The sequence below is a fragment of the Gambusia affinis genome, linkage group LG09, assembly GCF_019740435.1.
Source record: "Gambusia affinis linkage group LG09, SWU_Gaff_1.0, whole genome shotgun sequence".
In the NCBI taxonomy this organism is placed as follows: Eukaryota; Metazoa; Chordata; class Actinopteri; order Cyprinodontiformes; family Poeciliidae; genus Gambusia; species Gambusia affinis.
The window spans coordinates 5,178,051-5,198,758 of NC_057876.1; the positions used below are offsets into that span (position 1 = coordinate 5,178,051).

Below are 20,708 nucleotides of genomic sequence, written 5' to 3' on the forward strand. Positions count from 1 at the left end.
TAGGCAGAATTTAGTGACTTTTGATGTTCCTCGACCCACTCTTCCAAGGGCAGGTCAAGACCCTCATCATCCCCACCCAATCCCACAAAAAAATCCACAGGCAACTGTGGATTTCTACCGAACATCAGAAAGTAGGGAGTCATGCCAGTAGTTTGGTGGACCGTTGTATTATAAGCAAAAGTGAGTTGGGAAATATGCCGGGGCCACTTGCGTTTCTGCTCAGGTGGGAGAGTCCGAAGCAAATCATGCAGGGTGCGATTAAAACGCTCGCACTGCCCATTCCCCTCAGGATGATAAGGTGTAGTGCGACTTTTCTTGATTTTATAAAGTTTACAGAGCTGTTGAACCAAATTACTCTCAAAATTTCGTCCTTGATCAGAATGAATCCGGCTCGGAGGTCCAAAAAGTTGAAACCAGTGTTTTACCAATGCTTCTGCAACCGTGCTAGCACGCTGATCTTTCGTAGGGACAGTCTGTGTAAACTTTGAGAAAACATCAGTCATTACAAGGACATTTTCCCTACCGTCTGTAGCAGGTTCTAAAACTGTGAAATCTATTGCCAGAATCTCATTAGGTCTAGATGCTTTAATTGTGCCCATATAAGTTTTAACTTTTGGCAACAAAGCTTTTGACACCACACATCTTTCGCAGTTTTTACACCACTTTTCAACATCTGAGTACATATTGGGCCAATAGTACCGGGAGCGAACTAACTGCAAAGTCCGCTCCACCCCCTGATGGCCATGGTCATCATGAAGTGACCGGATGACACCTTCCTGCAAACACTGAGGTAACACAAACTGTTCAACCTCAGTCTGCCCATCAGGAGCGTGAACGCAGCGATACAGGATGGATTCTCGCTCCCTAAGCCGATTCCACTGACGAACCAATTCCCGGGTGACCTTATTAAGTCCACTCCTCTCTTTAGCATCAGGCACCCTACCCCTGGTCCAAAATTGCATAAAAGAACTGATGGTCGGGTCCTCATGCTGCAATGTACAGAGATCAGCTCTTGAGAGACCAGGTAACGCACAGATCTCTTCTTGTGCTCCAATAAACCCTCCATCCACACCAGAGCCAGCCTCCAATTCTCTGTGTGTAACATGTTGACGGGACAATGCATCTGCATTAGCATTTTGAGAACCAGGACGGTATTTCAAAGTCAAATCAAAAGCTGCTAGTTCAGAAACCCACCTCTGCTCTGTTGCTCCAAGCTTTGCCGTTGCCAGATGACTTAATGGATTATTATCTGTGAAGACTGTGCATTTATTACCCAACAGATACTCTCTAAATTTTTCTGTAACAGCCCACTTAAGAGCAACAAGTTCTAATTTCATAGAGCTATAATTATTCATGTTCCTCTCAGTGGGCTTCAAACTGCGACTTGCAAACGCTATAGGACGCAATTTACCCCCATGATCTTGAGAGAGTACTGCTCCTAACCCTGCATGACTGGCATCTACTTCCAAAACAAATGGCTTCTGGAAATCTGCATAAGCAAGAACAGGAGTTGTTATTAATGCAGATTTGAGCTTATGAAAACTCTGCTCACACTCCTCATCCCAGAAGCCACCCAAAGGCTTCTTCGGAGTTTTGCCTCTTTTCCCAGGAGGAAGCAGCCTAGCAACGAGACGGTTCAAGGGGGAAGCCATGCTTGAAAAACCACCAATAAACCTCCGATAATAACTGGCAAACCCCAAAAATGAACGCAGTTCTGCCAGAGTATTAGGTTGCCTCCAATCACGTACTGCTGCTACCTTGTCTGGATCAGTAGAAACCCCCTCCTCTGACACTACATGACCCAAATATTTAACTCTCTTCTGAAAAAAATGACATTTTGACAACTTGACCTTTAGCCCCTGGGTTTCCAATCTGGAAAATACCTGATTTAATCTTTCCAAATGTTGTTCAACGGATGATGAAAAAACAATTACATCATCCAAATACAACAACAATGACTGATAACGGCAATCTCCAAACAAGCGCTCCATAAGTCGCTGAAAAGTACTGGGTGCGTTACACAATCCAAATGGCATGCGATTAAACTCGAACAGCCCAAATGGAGTGCAAAAAGCCGTTTTTTCCTTGTCCTTCTCAGCCATCTCAACCTGACTATACCCACTTGCCAAATCTAATGTTGTGAACCATTGTGCCCCCGCTAAAGCATCCAGGGATTCGTCAATTCTGGGTAAAGGGAATGCATCCTTCCTGGTTTTAGAGTTTAATTTTCTATAATCCACACACATACGCAATGTTCCATCCTTTTTCTGAACTAAAACTATTGGTGAAGCATATGGACTACTGCTTTCCCTAATAACATGACTTTGTAATAGCTGTTTAATATGATTGCGAACTAAATCATACTGAGAAGGGATAATGCGTCGATAAGGTTGTCGCACTGGTGTTTCGTCCAGCAGGGGGATCTCGTGGGTTACTAAATTTGTACTACCCACATCCAGATCACTTCTGGCAAACACTTTGTTATATTTTAACAACAATTCCTTTGCCTGTTGTTTTTCTTTGCCCTGCAGATTTTCAAACTGAGGCAAGTCCAAGTCTATGTTAGTTTCAGTGGTTTCATGACTAGCAATAAATGCCATACAACTATGCGAGTCAACGGAAACTTGAATCTTAGAATCCTCTGTCACCAGAGTAGCAGTTTGAACAGTGGCCACAACTCTTCGAGGTGTTAACCACACATCGGTTTTTCCTACATTAGTAATGGGAATGAAAGCACCACCCTTCTCTGCCTTCACTAAAGAGGGTGAAACCAACAGACCCTCTGGGAGACTGCCCCCCTCAGGACCAAGAGGTTCAACAAATAAATCCATTGGTTGGGGTAAAGGCATCTGTGGGCATGTCACTGGCACATAACAGAGACTACCAGCTGGGACACACAAAGGTTTCTTACCCTGCACTCTGACCTGATGAGGGTTGGGAGAGTTGGCCATCGCTTCCATCATTTGACAGTATCTCAGCATTCTTCTCCATCCGCGTGGTGCTGACTTGAGTATAGGGGCTTCCCAAAGGTCAGATCCCCATTGTCTATACAGTTCATGATAAAGAGGGTCAAACACATTCATCCCCAAAACACCAGGTACATCCAGTTTCTTCTGTCTCATGTAACTGTCTGTTGGGTCCTCAACTATCAATATACCTCGACGAGGAAGCAACACCCCCAACACAACAACATCAAGCTCCACGTAGCCAAGGTAAGGAATTTTTAACCCATTTGCGGCCTTTAAACCCAACCAACCACAGTCCTTTAGTTCTTTTTCCGACAAATGAGAAAAATTGTTTTTGAAAAAATTCTCTGTTACAGTGGTTACCATAGAGCCACTGTCCAACAAACAATTTGTCCTCACTCCAGCAAAATCCACCTCCCCCTGCAGACATTCACCAACTAGATTACATGCACTTGATTTATTGTCAATAGAGCCATGAAAACTGCCCACCAATGTTTGGCTCTGCACACTGGCGGGTTCTAGTTTTCCGTTTGCTTAGGCTCAGTGTTAACAGTAGCAGTACAATTTCTGGCAATATGCCCACTTTGTTCACATCTGAAACAAATTGGTTTACCATCGGCAGTTCGTCTAGGACGAAAATTGCGAATTCTAGGGGGAGGTAAAGTTTGAGGGGTCAAAGCCTTCATGACCAGTTCTAATTGGGCCTGTTGCGCTTTTAACAAAGAGACCAATTCCCCATATTCAGAAGAGCGAGAGATAGAACTTTCACAGGAGGCCGACATTTCATTGAGGACTGGATTGTTAGATTTATATTTAGATGACTGATTTTCGTATTGTGCCATCCACCTAGTGGCCTCCCCTCTAACATCACGAATAGTCCACTCCGGATTGACATGAATCAAATCTCTTAGTCTCATTCTAAGAGCCTGCTCTCTCACACCATCACAGAACTGGTCACGCAGGTCTTTAGAGGAGTGTGAAGCTGCTTGTGCATCGTTTTTTATTATCTGATCCATCAAGTCCATAAGAGCATGAGAGTAATCAATCAATGACTCCCCTTCAAATTGCTTACGATTAAAAAATCTGCGCTGTAGAGAAATTCTTGAATGCATACAACCATAAACATCTTTAAGAACATCAAAAATACATTTCACATTCTCCTTTTGAGCTGCAGGTAAAAATTTAATTTCAGTCCGAGCAGCGCCCTCTAGATGTTCATAGATAATCTGCGCCCGTTCTTTTTCTGTGTTCCCTCTTGTTTGCACATAATCTCTCATCAATTCGATCCATTCATCCAAAGTCAACGATTCTGCACTGTCCAGTTTCCCAGAAAATAGTGGCAGTTTCTTGTCCTGCTGCACATAAATAACAGGATTGTGTCTTACAGTTTCTGTAGCCCCTGAAGACGTTGATGGTCTTTCCAAGTCCGAACTCGCTGCTGTTGCATCAGCCAACTGGCGTTCCAGGTCCTTTATTCGCTGCGCCAAGGCCTGCTTATCGAGCTCATCCCTGGCTCCAACGCCACTGGATACATCCATATTGATGCCTCGTCCCCAGCGGAAATTCTTACGCCGCTGCCCCTGCTGTCCTTTATAACTTAAACCGTACAATAATACATTTAAAGTGGAGGGGGAAAAAGAAAAAAAAAAAGGTCACTTCCTGAACTTATTTGCTCACAGCGCCAAATGTTATAGGCTCAATTAGCCAAAGCGCAATAATCAACAACCAGAATTAAGTTAATTATTGATATTTATTGTTGCATAGATAAAAAGGATTCCCCGCTAACTTTATCCGTCGTTGTCAACCCCGCTAATGGGGATCACGCCAAACGAAATATAACAATTCAGGGAAGTGCCAAATAAACAAACAATTAGTTTTTTATTTAAAAAAAACCAAGTATAAAACCTACCTGCGGCGTCGAACAACCACGCCCAGGTAATGATACCATCCAAACACCCTCAGCAATCAACTCCACAGCCAGCAAACACCACCCAACACACAGCTGGTCTGACACACAGGAAATTGATACTTTGCCACCATCCTTACAGCTTCCCTTTTATGGAGGCTCAAACAATAGAAAGAGCGACACCTAATGGTGCCACCTGTTACATTCAGAAAACTGCCAACTGTAACTTTGATCTAAATTAAGAGTCAAACATCAGCTAAGAAGCATCCAGTTTGTAGAAGAGAATCGGTCTGTTTCATTCTGCAGCGAGCGGACATGTTCCCCGCTTCCTTTCCTAGTGTGACGTGTTTTGTTTTTTATCTCTGTGATGAAGAAAGTCCTCCAGGAAGCTGCCTAACGTTTCCTCCAGAGGCGAAACTAATCACTGATTGCTGCCTAACGTTTCCTCCAGAGGCGAAACTAATCACTGATTGCTGCCTCAGCAGGTGTGCAGCGATAATGAAAGTGTAAACTCTGAGGTTCCTCTCCTCTCCTGCTTCCTGAGACCTTCTGTTGTCGTTCCTCGGTGCGTAACCGCAGGATACGAGCGCGCTGTCCATGACAAAACATCCTGTTCAGGACCGGAACCGAGCGGTCAGCATCCTCCCGTCTCCGGGGCCGAGCTTTGCTCACTTTTATTTACTTTTTGTCTTACAATAATTATTAATGTGTGACACGTTTTATTTCGCATTGCCTTTGGAGAATTTGTCTTGTACATAAAGTGTACAGTTAAAAAAAAAAAAAATCAAGTGAGGCCATGTTCTTGTGTGTGTGGTTTTTTTGTTTTGTTTTTTTTTTGGTCTGTTTTGTGTGTGATGGGGGAGGAAATTGTGTCTTGTAAAAGCTTTCAGACTTTGATTTTTAAAATTTTGCAACCACAAACCTCTGAATTACAGGAGGTTATATGACAGACTCATTGTGGTCCATTACAGATGAGAACGTTTAAAATTTCTTGCCTTTTTCAGTCCTTTTTTTCACATGAATAATATTGCAAGAACTGTTTGTTTTTCACTCAAGCTATCTGGCCCAGATTTGATGAGGAGAATTGGCAGCTTTACCCTCTTAGAAAACAAGAAACTCTTCCAAATCTACGACAAAACACTGAACTGTTCTGCTTCTGATTTCATAATAATTTAAAAAAGGCAATCACGAAGAAGTTGAAGAGAAAAGCTGCAATGAGTGGAGATACTGAAGACGGAGAGGTGAAGTGCATGAAATGATATTTGAACATTACCTGAAAGGTGATTGAAGGGACAGTGTTATGTAAAATTATTTTATAATGCTGTTCCATTATCAAAGACATACCTGGGGTGTAGCTTTAATTCTTTCATGCATGTTTGAGATATCCTTCCATCTCCATGGCAACCACTCGGCTGTACAAAACGCCTGGGTGGACCTAGCCCCGCCTTCGAGGGACAGCTCCTCCTCTGAAGTGGAGTTTCCAAACTTCAGAGCTTGAGCAACCTTCCCCCACTCAGCTCCTTCAGACTAGCCAGCAGCAATTAGCAAAAACCTGGTTCAACTGGGCGTTTGCTGATCTCATTATTCGAGCTACTTCTGGTTAAAATGTTAAAGGTGTTTCAGAAACGGCAGGAGTTTTTAAAGAGACGGAGACCCAATTTCAAGGCACTGAATCGCAAAATTTTATTCTATTTGATATAAATAAGCAAAATGGTTACTTGATTGTATTATAAAATGGCACAATATACCTGGAAAATGCATAATACTGCCCCTTTAAGGAAACTAAAGTTGCACTGGTTGGTGTTTAAAGGTGCCACAGCTTAAAACTCTTAAAACATGTAAATATGACTTGGCTTCTTCAAGAGTAACATACAGACACTGAATGTACAATACTGTCACTCCTGGTAGAGAATACTCTTGCTTGTTCGCATGGATGTAACTAAGGCACACCTAGCTAAACAATGTTGGACACCTATCACAGATCAGAAAAGTTTGATCACAGTCTGATATCTGTTCAACTCCTTTTTACCTTAAAGTTATAGAACACAAAGTGCCTGGAAAAGTAGTGTTGGCACGCACACACATGCTCACACTCTTGTCTGGTTTTGTGCTACTCTGCATAGGAAGCTGACCTATAGGGGGTTCCTGGTTGCATAAGTGAATCTAGGACTAGAGCCAGCATTTGCTTCTGGTGTGATGCACGTTTAACATGCAGAACAGGAAGCCGTAACGGCTGAGCTTAGATTCTCCAGATGTCTTTTCTGGGTGAGTTAGGTAACGCTACTGCTGCCTGGCCTACTTCTGACACCTGCACGGTCGCATTCACATGCAGGCCTTAAAGTCGATCAGCCAAGACGAACGATGCATGCGAGGCCGTGCCAAGTATCCATGGCGATGGCTGGTAGTTGTTGACCTTCTCATGTTCGGGTTATATAACCAGCCAACTTGGCAGGATGGGCCGAGAGAAGGGGTTCTATCTGTGTCCCCCAAGGGCGCTTAAGTCCTAAGGAAAGTTGTGGAGACTCTTTGGAGAGGCAACATTTGTGACCCCTGAAATTCAAGCGTTTCATTCACCTCCAGAGGCAAATGTCTGGATGAAGTCCAGCAGCTATAGGATGCAGACTGCAAACGCATATGAAAGAATACACTTACACTGGCTCAGTGAATTCAGACACCATTATTAGCATGCCGCCTATGCAATAAGTCACATAATAAAATCTACTCAGACCTCCAAACTTTATGCAACATTTCATCCGAGCCTCACACCACATCTAGTGCAGAGCAACATTTTGTCACCTTCCTAAAATAATGGCCTAAGTATTTTTTATTTTTTTTTAAATATCTATTTTTTTTTCTTATTCATCTTCTGGGGAAAAATTTTTGTGTTGGCCAAAAATAGAACTGTCAACTCCAGTATAAATTGGAGCAAATTTGATAAATGGTGTTCGTTTTTCTAGAAGGACCCGTCAACGTCAACTGTCATCGCTACGCAGGAAGTTGTAAAGCGAAGCTGATTTAGTTCGAATTAAAATGTAACCTAGACCTTAAGTACCATTTAAATCAACTATTGCTAATTCCCATCATGTTCAATTGTCTCCAATTAACATATTATTTCTCATTTGGCTCTTAATTTTGAGTCTTGTTGTCGCCAATTTCCGCTAACCTACAACTAATGTTGCTAGGCTAGCCAGCTAACTAGCTTTCGTGTTTCGTGTACTTAATGCCAGGAGTGAAATAAATTATATTTATCAGTCGCTTCTCTAGGACAAGCTTTGAAAAATATTGTTCAAAATTTACATTAAGGATACAATATTAAGGTGTATACGTAAAAGGGAAGCCAGCTATTACGTTGAATCATTTTTGATGAAGAGGAAAGTACTGGTAAAAAAAACAACTAAAACACTAAAGTGTCTTTTCCCTTTTATTATTGTGCGCATTAGTTATGCTCCATTAATTAATTAAAACACTATTTGTCCAGTTTAAGACAATGCAGAAAATCCAACCAATACGTTAGTAAAACATTCAGGCTTTATTATTGCTACATGTGTTTATTTCATTACCATATTCACTCACTGAACATGTTGGGAGAAGCAGACAGGATTATAATATAAAGTCAGTCTGTTCACATCAATCCAGACACAAGTTTATCAATAGATCAGATATATCTCACTTATGATTTTACATTGGACATTTCTATAATTAACAATTAGGTATTCCCTTTTATGTACTGCACATATTAGCAATATTGATTTTTTTCTGTTTCTATAAATAACATTGAAAAACACTAATTATAGGGGACAACTACCTTGTATTCAGGATAATTTATAATTAGTAAAATGTCATTCTATACATTTCCCATTAAACCTGTCACACAACACCCTGAAATTAGGCATGGGCACATGGCCAATATTCAGTTGTACCACGTGTAACTTAAACGTTATGGTTTGAGAAATTTTCCATCATACAGAATTTTCTCCAGCTGGTTGGAGGATAAGAACAGTGTTGGACCGCCCCTCTCCCACCTGTTGTTGCTACTGCTAGATTTTTTTTTTTCCTCTCTCAAGGAAGAGAAAATCCGATATTTGGAAATATTCCAATTTATTAAAAACATGGATGGCCACAGTGTGGAAACTAAAAGAGAATTGCCTAATAAAGTCATGTACATTTTTGGTTAATTTAAAAAAAACATTATACAATGGTGATTTCACTCAGCGCTGTAAGAATTTTATACTACCTCATTCCTAAATGCTTCATTTACAGTACATGCAATTGTACAGCAACCTTCTTTCTTTAATGTCCAGCATAACATTGCTTTGGCCCTTTAGTGGATGAATTGGTGAGTTACTTCACATACACCGACACACCAGACAAACACACCGATGAGTGAAGAAAATTTTACATACAAAAGAACTATGTTGACATAGAAACATGTAAAAAAGAAAAAGAAAGGAGAAGAAATCAAACCTTTGTATACAAAATAAAAGATTTTTTTAAAGGTAAAGCCAAACAATCTCGTACATTTTTCAAAGATTCTCTTTTGCACGTAAAAACAATCGTATCACAGACAAGAAGCAAGGCCTCAAGATTTGTTATCAGCGACATATTTTTGTCAAAAGTATGTTTCATTTTATTAAATCTTTTTTAAAAATGTTTAAACTACTCTGATAAAGCGACTTCGATCCAAGTCTGGTTTGTAAATTGATCTACTCCTTGTTTATGTGAGAACAAAAGGCACTGGCCTTTATTCGCTGCAAAAATCCTTCAACAAAGACTATTTTAAGATGTTAAATGTCCAATAAAACGCTTATTCTGTTTTAAATATGGTTCCCTAAAATGTGGTTTTGTAAAAAAAAAAAAAAAAAAACTGTCTAGTGCAGCCCCTTTTTAAAGCTTCACACTGATAAACACGGTATTGAGGAGAGGTTGGATCAGAGGAAAGTGAGCAGCCCAGGATTTCTTTCAATGTATAATGTAAACAATGTCACTTCATGCATAAATAACAACCACATAAATAATAGCTAAAAAACAACAACAACAAAAAAACACAGTCCAACAAAAGATTGGGAGCCTTAAAGCAGATCATGTATGACGGTTCAGTTTGATGTTATTTAGATGGATAAAAAAAGAGACAACTGGACGAAGGATGGAAGTTCAGAAGCTGAAGGAAGCCCGTTTCTGCTACTTGGAAGAAAAGAAACAATTCTAAGGCATAATTATGACATGAAAAGTCATAAATGTGAGTTTCAAAGTCCCTGTACTTGTGAAAATCAAAGTTATAAAGCGCATTCTTATCATTTCCAAACCTCCAAAGTCAAAATTGTGGTTTTGAAACTCATAATTGCATCACAACCCAAACCAGTTTTCACCTATTTCATGGAGGTCTACAGCAAGTAGCTTTAAAAGGAGAGTTTATTTTATTATTATAACAATACTAATTGAGTTGTCAAAAATTATTCCTCAATGAATTTACACACACACACACACACACAAAAAACCCACATTGAGTTGTTTTTCTTTAGTTTTATATCCATTTGAACAGCTTAACGACTGCTTTGATTCAAATTCAATCGTATCTGAACAGGAAGAATTGCTTTTGGTGTCACTTTAAAGCAGAATGACCATTTGGGGGATGTTACCTGCTGAGCTCCAAATAAACTACAGGCTGCTGCAGGAACAGGAAGAAACTCAGTGGAACGTAGACAGATGAAAATGACACAGAGGCTTTTCACAGGATTCAGAGACAAAATCAGAGTGAGCACTGTCACGCCGAGCTGCAACTTTGTGGCAAAACATGATTGAGATACACTTCAGCTCATTCACCGAACATAGCTCTGCGAGTCCTCTGCTGTTTGTTGTTTTCCTGCAGAGTGAAAGTAGCACGAGGAAGATATTCGATCGAGAAACTCCTTGTTTTATAAAGTCTGCTGTCGAAGTGCAATGGTGGCTGTTATTTGTGCGAAGAAACGGAACAACTTTTTGTCAGCTGCTCTCGGGCGAGGGGTGTTGTGCGCTTGTGCGTAGCTTGTTGACGGCGTTTGTCAGGTCACCGGGGCCTGCACTGCGACATGAAGAGCAGGACCTTGCGGATGCCGCTGAGGCGATCTTTCAGGGAGGTGAGGGCGAGGAACGGCAGCTGGGCCCGACCCTCTAGAGGGAGAACAGCCAGTAGCCACCAGCACCAGGAGGGGCCGTTGGGGCTGGCCTGCAGGGACAACAGAGACAGAGCAACACCTGGTGAGACAATCGGATGAATTTTTTATCTTTTTTTTTTTTCCCCCACCAGGGGGTCTTTTGTGGGCTCTAGTGTCCCTTATTCGAAAGTAGGTTGACAGGAAAGGGGGAAGAAGAGGGGGAAAGACATGCGGCAAACATCAGCTGCGTCCGGGAATCGAACCAGCGACCGCCGCGTCAAGGACTGAAGGCCTCCAAATGTGGGTTGCGCTATCCCCTACGCCACCACAGCACGCCCATCCAGTTGAATTTTTATATTAAAAGGGATTGTTCTATTGATTAGTCTAACAAAACTCGAGCCATCGGATAAAAATTATTTCGACACACTGAGCACATTTTTCATTTAACTACTTAAGCCTATTTTGCACGACAACATTTCAACATTCACTGCCTATGATGCATTAACATTGCATTTCTTTAGCGAGCACTTGATCATTTGTAGCAAAAGATGCATCTGTGGCTAAAAAAGTACTTTTAGCATCAACATATGACAAGCTCAGCCATTTCTAATAATTGGATAGGAAAATATGCTTAATAGGAGTTCAAATTTTTTTTTTTTAAATGAACCAGGTCAAGCTAAAACTAGGACATTTGAGTAATTCTTGGTAAAACATATTTAAAGACAGAGAAGGATTTTAATCATAAATGCTAAATACATATTTTTTTTATTGAACTTAGTATTTTACATCAGGCACCTTGCTTAAGCCTTTTGCAGCTGCTACTTTTCTGTTTCATTGATACCTGTCTGTTTGTGATAAAGGTGAGTTAAAACGACCCGTTAATGATCGTTAATTATCACTTGGACACGCAAATGAGGGTTTTCGGCGCTAATTTTAGCTAATGTTACTTCCTAACTTGTTTATTCAATGTTTTTAATTTCTGCTCTAATATGAGCAAGGGTTACCTATGCAACAGTGTTTGTTTGATGTTAACAGGCTAGCCTTTGAATAATTATTTTTTTCAGTTGAAGCTAGGTTTAAGTTAGCATTAGCTTATAAATGTAGTGCACCTTCTACTTCATACTGTTTATTTCAGCTAACAGAATCAAACAGAAAAAAAGAAAAGGTCAGAAAACAGGCAGTCCATGTTAATGCTAGGCCCTAGAACGGACTTTTGAGATTGACTATACTGTACTTTAATACTGTGGAGAGTATTAAAGTCAAGCTAGCTGTCCTCCTGTGTCTAGCCTCAGTCTCTGATCATGAGGTGTTGATGAGATATTTCAGCAAATCCTCACAAAGCAACATACAATCCTACCTCCATGCAATACACATCTTCACTAGGATGCTGTGTGTTCATCCCAAAAAAGTCTGTTTGTACCTGGAGTTCGGGGTCTTTCCTAGGCATTGGTCCAAAGTGTCCTTCGATGCGTTGCTTCTGCTCAGCTTTCAGAGAGTTGACCCAGACCAGAGCCTGGTCGTACACTGCATCATGTAGCGACTGCAGCTCACGCTCTGCCCTGCCCTCCACCTGCAAATACATGGAAAGACACAACTTAGATCTCTAACCTCCTTTTTTGGGTCTATTTAAAGCTCCTTCCCTCTCAGTTCTCATCCCACCTTCACATCCTCCAGATACTCCACATCTGCCGTGTTGTATCCGTCCCTCTCGCGGTGCTGAACAATTTTAAACCTCCGTCTGCCGATTGTGTCCACCACTGATCGGCCGTCCGAGAAGAACTTGACATTGCGGATCTCCAGCAGACACCCGTAGCCGACGAATCTGTGGGGCAAAAGGGAAGATGCGTTGTGTTGTAGGCGTCTACTTTAATTTTAAGAAGCGCCAAGTGGACGTACTGCCTCTGCCACTAACCCTTTGAGGTCGTCTCCCAGACACATGCCGAAGCAGTTGGTTCCCGTCTCCATGCACCTGCGGATCATCAGTCGGTAGCATGGCTCGAAGATGTGGAGGGGGCACGGCACGGTGGGGAAGGCCATGGTGCACACGAATATAGGCACGCTTTTATTGAGACTAAACCAAAACAGGAAGACAAGACGATGAATTCAGTGAAAAAGTCAAGAAGAAAGCGGAAAGAGGAAGAGAAGGTGTTCACTGACGTACTTGGCGAGCTCAGCCATCTCCTCCTCATGCATTTTCTGTCTTTCAATGAACTCAGAGGGAAGATACTTCGATATCAGGTTCTCCATTAATACAGTCTTACAATACTGCCTCTGGACCAAGTACTGGATGGAAACACAGAAGGAGAATTGATGAATCAGAGGAAGCAGAGGCAGACATTAGGAGAAACATCATTTATGTGACCCAGTGCGTACCTCAGACAACTCTTCTTTGCACAGTGGACACTTGGGGTTGTGGTCCAGGCATCTCTCCAGGCACTGAAGACAGAAAGTGTGCCCGCATGGCGTCGTTACCGGCTCGTAGAACAGCCTGGACAGGAGACACACCCAAAAACGATAATGAACTTATTTTCCAGATTGTTTTCTTGTGACTGGTGTGCAAAAGTACAAGACGCATTTGACAGGCTGACCTCATACAGAGGGAACACTCCAGATCCGTTGGGTCCAAGAGGTCCCTGGACACGGCGCCTAAAGAATCCAGGCCCTGGGTTGGTTCTACAAAGAGATACCATCAGATGGTGAACAACACAACCTCCCTTAGGAGAAACAGCCCGGTTGTGCTAGGGCGGTAAGCTCACCACAATTGGATTTCTTCTGGTGGCTGATTGCTTCCTGTGGTTCCCCCTCTTCTTCCACGTCTCTTCGTTTCCGTTTAAGGAGATTTGAGTTGGTTTTTCTGAGACTCCCCTCGGACCTCCCAGCTGCTGATGGAGGAAGCTCTGTAAACAGCAACCCAGGGCTGACGGTCTAAAAATGGAAAGAGCAGTAGAACAAGAGTCCATGAAGGAAGTGGTTGAAAGAAAAGATGTCAGATTGATTTGGGAGGAGGAGCACCTTTACCTGGATGGGTTCAGTGATGCTGCTTTTGATGTGTGCTCTGGAAGACAGGAAGTTGGTGCAGCCCGAGATGTGTTCAGGAACCTGGTTGGTGACTGGAGCCAGGAAGTCACTTAGAAGCTGTGAGGTGACAGAAAGCAGAGTTCAAATGACCATTTTGTTGTAAATTCTTACAGATTCATACTGATGAAGATCAATTCTTAAAATTGAAGTAAGGCTGCAACCAGCGATTATTTTAGAAACCGATTATTCTATCGATAATTCTGACAATCGATTAATCAGATTTTTTTTTAAATGGCACATTCTGCAGATGTTTTTTTTTTATGTAACCACTTCTATCTTTTACATATAACATTAGAAATATGTTAAAAAATGTAAATAAACAAATAATTCCATTCCTTCTTTTCTCTTAAATGCAAAATGTGTATATGTTTGACGCAGTTTTGGCTTTATTGCTCCTTTGCATATGTTTTCTTGTTTCAGAAAATGACCATAAGTATACTCTATTTAACAATTACTCAATAACAAAATTTGTTTACATTTATTTCGGTATTCGATTGTGATTAATCCAATCAATAATTTCATCCCTACAGTAAAGCCATGTTGAAGTGATCAAAGAAATGCTTACCTTGTGAGCTTCAGCCTTAGCCAGTCTACAGTCCGGCTCTAAGGACAGACAGATCAGGTACTCCTTCAGAGCATCATCAGTCCTGCCCAATGACACCAAGGCCTGGGCCTTACGAACATGACCCTGTTGCCACGGAGACAGTTCATTACTTTCCATTCCCACCGTGATGAAATGACGCTGAATAAGAAAGACGTGGGTCTTACCGTGGACCAGAAGGGCATCAGTCTGCAGGCCGTCTCTGCGTCCCTCAGAGCCCAGGCATGGTGCTTCAGACTGGAGTGGATCTGAGAGCGGTTACTGAACAGGATGTGGTCTGTGGGTGCTATGAGACAAACACAAAGAGAAATTAGAGATGAGGATGTTTTTTTTATTGCTCTGTTAGTTGAATAACTATCAGGCAATAAAATGCCATGTTTGGGGGAAAAGTACATTTTCTGGGACAGAAATATTGGGAAACAGACAAAAATGTTCAGGGATGTTTCATAGTAGATAGGGGCGATGCACTACTTTTATCTCACTTGTTCAATTAAAAAGGCAGTCCATGCAGATGAGACCAAAATGTAGCCGCTTACCTGCATGTTAACGGCTACAATGGCAGGAAATTGGTGATCAAAGTTGATCAAACTAGATATTAGGGCTACAACTAACAATTATTTTATTAATCGGATAATAAATTGCCACATCCTGCAAATAACAGTTATGGCTTAATTATTGCTCTGAGTGTGTTGTTTTTTTCAGCAACTGGCCCTTTTTTCGAGTATGTATACTCCAATTAACACTTAAATGATTACTAAATTAGTTTATGATTATTTCAATAATTAATTAATCACAATTAATAATTTCACCTCTTCTAGGTACAAAACAAACCTTGCAGAAAACTTGTTAGTTGCAGCAAAAGACTTGATGAACTGGGTGGCAATCAATGCAGCGGCCCAGTCAAAGTCCAAGCATTTGACTTGCAAGTTGCAGTTCACAGATGTTTTCCAACTCACTTTGACTGATCAAACTAGAACTGGCAAACATTCACTTAGCAGGTAGAGGATGGTTGTACAAACTATTTACTCAGGTGGGGTGAACACAAAAGCACACCACACTTTTCAGATTTTATTTGGAAAAACAACCATGAATCGTTTTCTTTTTAATAATATTTTCAACTCTTCCAACTTCCAACGCACCAAAGGATTTCTGTTCTTCACATGAGGCTAATTGCTCAGTATACAAACATTTGTTACACTGAAAGCTTAATTTGAAGGTCATATACGCTCCATAGTTATGTGACAGAAAGGTATCCTACAAAAAAATGGACCAGCTTCCACGTTACAAAATGCGTTATGAAAAAGGACTGCTGCCTTACAAAACCATGCACCACTATCAAGGTCACCCATATTGCAGGTTTCATAACTACAAGAACTTATGCAAATGTTGCAGCCCTTCGAGAATCAAAGCGAGGCGCTCTCTGGCTCGTATATTAATTCGCTCACACCAATAAGATTTAGGAGTGGAAGTGCTGAAAAGACCCACAGGCGAAGGGGATTATTTATACATGCAGCTCTGTCCAAGTAGGACACACGACGTATTGATTAGCGGCGTCTGCTTCTCATTAGCAGACTTTAGAAGTCTTTTTTTAGTGATAATTGCATGGCAAACTTATGAGTCACACAATGGGGAAGAGAATCTGGAAAAACAGGTAGGGGCTGCAGCTAACAATTATTTTAGTAATTGTTTATTCCATCAATTATTCTGACGATTAATTGAGTTATTAGATTTTTTTTAAATGCCATGTTTTGCAGATTTTTCATTTAGTCAGGCTTATTTTATAAAATATTTAAAATCTGTAGAAATGTACAACTAAACAAATAATTCAACTGCTTTTTCAAAATAAGAAAATAAAAATGTTACCTAAAATGCATAAACAGCATTCTTTAAGCATATCTTTTCTCAAATGTAGCAAAAGATGCATCTGCAGTTAAAAAAATACTTAATCCAGGCTTTTCTGCTTCACTTACCACCAAGACAGTGTAGGGCTGATCGGTTGCCTATTTTTGATCAATTCATCAATTAATAATTGGATAGCAAAAGGTGCTTAATAAGAGAGTTTAATCTCATAATTTAAACCAGCTGAAGCTAAAAATGTCACTTGAGGAGTTCTGGGTAGAACATATTTCCAGACAAAAAAAGGTTTTTCCTCTCTAATCCAAAATGTGTCTGATTTTCCTACAGGTTTGACTAAATTACTGCTCTGACTGGTGTCATTATGTTACATGTTTTTGAGTCTATATACACTGGTAAAAGATTAATCGATTACTACAGTAGTTGACAATTACTTCAATAATCGATTGATCATGATTAATCCAACTGTTTTCGCTCTCGTAGCATACGGATAAATTGGCTGTAAAGGAGTCGGTTGTTTTATTCTTTAATAGTAGACACGCCCATTCCTTTGGAAATGCCGATGGATTTATGCCGACATCTGATTCGCTGACTGGTTAATGGCCTCAGCGACGCTCCATGTTTTCCCACCTTAATGTCTCTCCTACTGAGAGCACCATCATGTCCTGGTATCCCACTGACATCTAAACTGCACATATGTTCTTCACAAAACATTAAAAGTACTTAAACCTACATGGAAAACTTTCCGTTTGCAATCTTATGTAAGGTGTCCTGGGAAACAGCTGTGGTTCAGGCTTGGATTATCCTCTCCCGAAGACGATGCTTGATCCTATGAACAACAGGCTGGAAAACGTTGTTTTTAACGTTTATTTAGGTTAAATGTTAAGTCTGCGTCTGTCCGAGCAGGGAGGTATACGCTTTAGTGCTAGGAACCCAGAAGTCAAAGATTGAAAACTGAGCTGTTGTGCTGTGACTTCAGTGGAATCCCTATTGGTTATACGTGTTATTATGTAGAGATATACTTATTTTTCTTTCTTTCTTTTACGATTTTATTCTCCAATGACCTTCGTAAATCAACAAACTTCAATTATTTTATCGGGGTCTGAAGTGAGAGACCAACATTAAGACTAATTAGAACCATATACTACCTTCTTTTCTGGTATTGGCTGGTGAAACATAGTTGTGGCAGCAACCTGCTATGGGGATGGAGGAAAATCAACACAGAATAAGACTGGGAAAGAGGTTAGCCTAAAAATTATTTTATTTAATCCGATTTTGATTTGTCTTTGTATAAAAATGTTTAACTATGCTCTATCAGGTGGCTGAGCAGTAAAGCAAGTGCTTATCTTTTTCTCTGCCCTTCTTTGAGTCAAAGTTTATTAGTGGAGCAGTGAACCCCCATTACAATTTGACTTTCACACAACGTCAAAGTAAAAGAAAAAGCCATGGAGAAAAACTCCCAAAATAAAATAACAAGACAAGACCAAGTCTTAAACAACGTGGTCTCGACACAACAAAACTATGTATCCTTCGCCTCCAACTCCACAAATATCTTCTATTTTCGCAGTGGTGTTATCACTCAAAATCCTGATAAAACACACTGAGGTTCCAGGCTGTAAAAGGACAAAATGTGCGGAGCTCCGAAGAGAACTAATACATGTACATGCCAGCTTATCTGCTAAAGGAAAGACCGGAATGATGCATGCAATTAGACTCACATTACATGACCAGATATCAGCTTACACAAGCATGCCGCTGGTAGCTAAATGAGGTCACAGCGGACCTTTGCTTACAATAAAAACAGACCTGTTGATACTGAAAGCGTGTAACCAGGTTATAGTTAATCTATGGCGTCATTCGTTTAAAAAACACTAAAAGAAAACTAAGCAAAAAATAAATAAAAGAAAGGGTTGTTTTCTTTATTTATCTGAATTAAATTTAGAGCGTAACAGAATGAACTGAACATTTATATACGAAGTTTCCACTTGTTTCATGTCCGACCTGGAACTTCTGTACTAACGTGACCCGCAATGGTACCCTTGACCTATATTTACTGTCTCATTGCTTCGCGTTACACAATGAGTGAGGCGGGCTACGTGCTGACGTAATGTTTGGTCCACTGGCCCAGCCTACATAACCGTGTTATCCAACACATGGCGGCTGCCCTCAGATGCCGGAGAGCATTCAGGGAGCACCGCTGCCTGTCACTCACTCCGTGACACACTTTCTGTACCAATGATAAGAGTGTCGTGTCGTTCGCTGGTGGTTTTATAACACCACACAGCGTTACAAACTAGTAAAAAAACACACGTTAAAGAGGTCAAACTTTGCCAGGACAGGCACTCTAGTAGTAATTACCTGTCAGTATGGCTTGGTTGTACTTCTCCAGCGCTGCTTCCATCTTCCTCTCGGCGTACAGCCCGTTCCCCTCCCGCCTCAGCCGGCCGGCCTGCTGGAAGCTGGGGAACCACTTGGCCAGCAGGCTGCTGAGCACCACGTTCACCCTGTACGTCTGGAGGTCGGCCAGCCTGGAGCTGTCCCTGCACTCCTTACACACCACCGGCCGCTCCTTCTCCTTCCTCTCCCTCTCCAGACACTTCTTACAGAAGGAGTGTCCGCACGGCAGAGTCACCGGCTCGAACAGAAAGCTCAGACATATCCCGCAGGAGAAGTCCTCAAACCCGCTACCCGTCCTCCAGCGGCTGCCATGACTCCCACCCCGGTCCTGTCTCCGGATACTGTCCGACAGGTACCCAACGAGGTTGGACAGGTGAGCGGGTTTGAGTTTGTCTATCTCAGAGGCTTGTCGGTACACCTCGAAAGCTTCCGCCACTTTGCCCCCGAAGGCGAGCGCGTCAGCCCGCTTCACCATCAGCTCCAGCCGGGTCCCAGGGTCCTCGGCACACGCCAGCTGGCACTCGTAAATATCCGCCGCCAGCTCGAAGTTGTTCGCTTGGAAAGCTTCCGCTGCCAGATGCAGCATGCTCTCGCACTCAGTCCCCATGCGGAGCGCGTCTCCTGGAAGTCTCCCTCTTCTTCATCTGTTGAGTGGAGCCTGAGTGCTCGGTGCCGAGGCTGCCATTCAGCCTTCGGCTCCACTGAAGTACAGACTGAAATGTTAGCGGGCAAGTCCAGGAAACTCATAAAATTCTCAGCGGAGTGAGGAGAGAGAGAGAGAAAAAAACCCTGTTATGTAAAACAACTGGGTCACGTGACGCCGAGCAGCTGTTCTGATTGGACCAGTCGAGAAAAAAACAGTTACAAAACAAACCCGCATGTAACAGTTTCTCTGCCGGGGCAGGCGAGCAGGTCCGCTAGGAGCCTGTCTGACCTGCATTCAGGGTATCAGTGAGCAGAGACGGGCTGCAGGTGTGTGTGTGTGTGTGTGTGTGTGTGTGTGTGTGTGTGTGTGTGTGTGTGTGTGTGTGTGTGTGTGTGTGTGTGTGTGTGTGTGTGTGTAGGTGTGTGTGCGTGTGTGTGTGTGTGCGTGTGTGTGTGTTAGGTGGGGGACTAAATACAAAGGATAAATTCTCCTTTGTAATGCACATTGGATAACACTGCGTCCACATTTTGTCATGTAACAACCACAAACATTTGTCTTGATGGAATTTTAATGACAAATAAACATAAAGTGTGAAGTGGAAGGAAATGGGGGAACATCTGAAAAGTGTGGCATGCTTCCAAGTCATTCCTTAAAGATTATTCTCTACATTTATAGGTGTCCGTTTCTCTACAAGCTTTGCACATGTTGAGATCAGGAATTTGTCCCTTCTTGTTTTCAAAGTAGTGAGACTAATTGGAGATGGTAGGGGAAATTTTCAAGCCTTCCTACAGAGTTTTAGATAGATTTGTCTGGACTTTGACTGAGCCATTCACACATAAGAATATTGTGTGGCTAAAGTCTTCCATTGAAAATGTGACTTGTTCAGAGCAGTGGTGTCCAGAATGGAAAATTTAAACTGCTCACAAAGTTTATTAAATTAAAAATTCAAAAATTTGTTTATTGTGATTCTTCTTCTTTTTATGTAGTTTTCCCTGCTCAAAAATAATCTTTTTATTAAATTTATAAATCCTTATACATTTCTGCTAAAAGAGGCTTTGGACTATTGCTTTATTAAAAGGCAAAACAGACAAATGCTACATTTTTGGGGTCATGAATTGTTTTCTATTTT

At 41.6% G+C, this 20,708-nt stretch overlaps 2 protein-coding genes across 12 annotated transcripts in view; one reads left to right on the forward strand and one right to left on the reverse strand.

Moving 5' to 3' along the window:
• zgc:66433 (uncharacterized protein LOC321250 homolog) overlaps positions 1-5,862 on the forward strand; it is a 57,059-nt gene extending 51,197 nt beyond the window's left edge. For all 11 annotated transcript variants that reach the window (XM_044127380.1, XM_044127381.1, XM_044127382.1 and 8 more), the window contains one exon: positions 5,082-5,862. The gene's annotated coding sequence lies outside the window, so the exon portion shown is untranslated. The remainder of the gene's footprint in view (positions 1-5,081) is intronic.
• A 3,212-nt stretch (positions 5,863-9,074) lies between these two features.
• LOC122837208 (LON peptidase N-terminal domain and RING finger protein 3-like) lies at positions 9,075-19,884 on the reverse strand. The gene is made up of 12 exons (XM_044127391.1): positions 18,895-19,884; positions 14,850-14,968; positions 14,647-14,769; positions 14,022-14,138; positions 13,760-13,928; positions 13,592-13,676; positions 13,377-13,491; positions 13,165-13,286; positions 12,916-13,074; positions 12,663-12,825; positions 12,424-12,573; positions 9,075-11,074 (listed from the first exon to the last, which is right to left on the reverse strand). The coding sequence occupies exons 1-12, from the start codon at positions 19,538-19,540 to the stop codon at positions 10,916-10,918; spliced, it is 2,127 nt and encodes a 708-aa protein (XP_043983326.1). The 5' UTR covers positions 19,541-19,884; the 3' UTR covers positions 9,075-10,915.
• Positions 19,885-20,708: the final 824 nt, after the last annotated feature.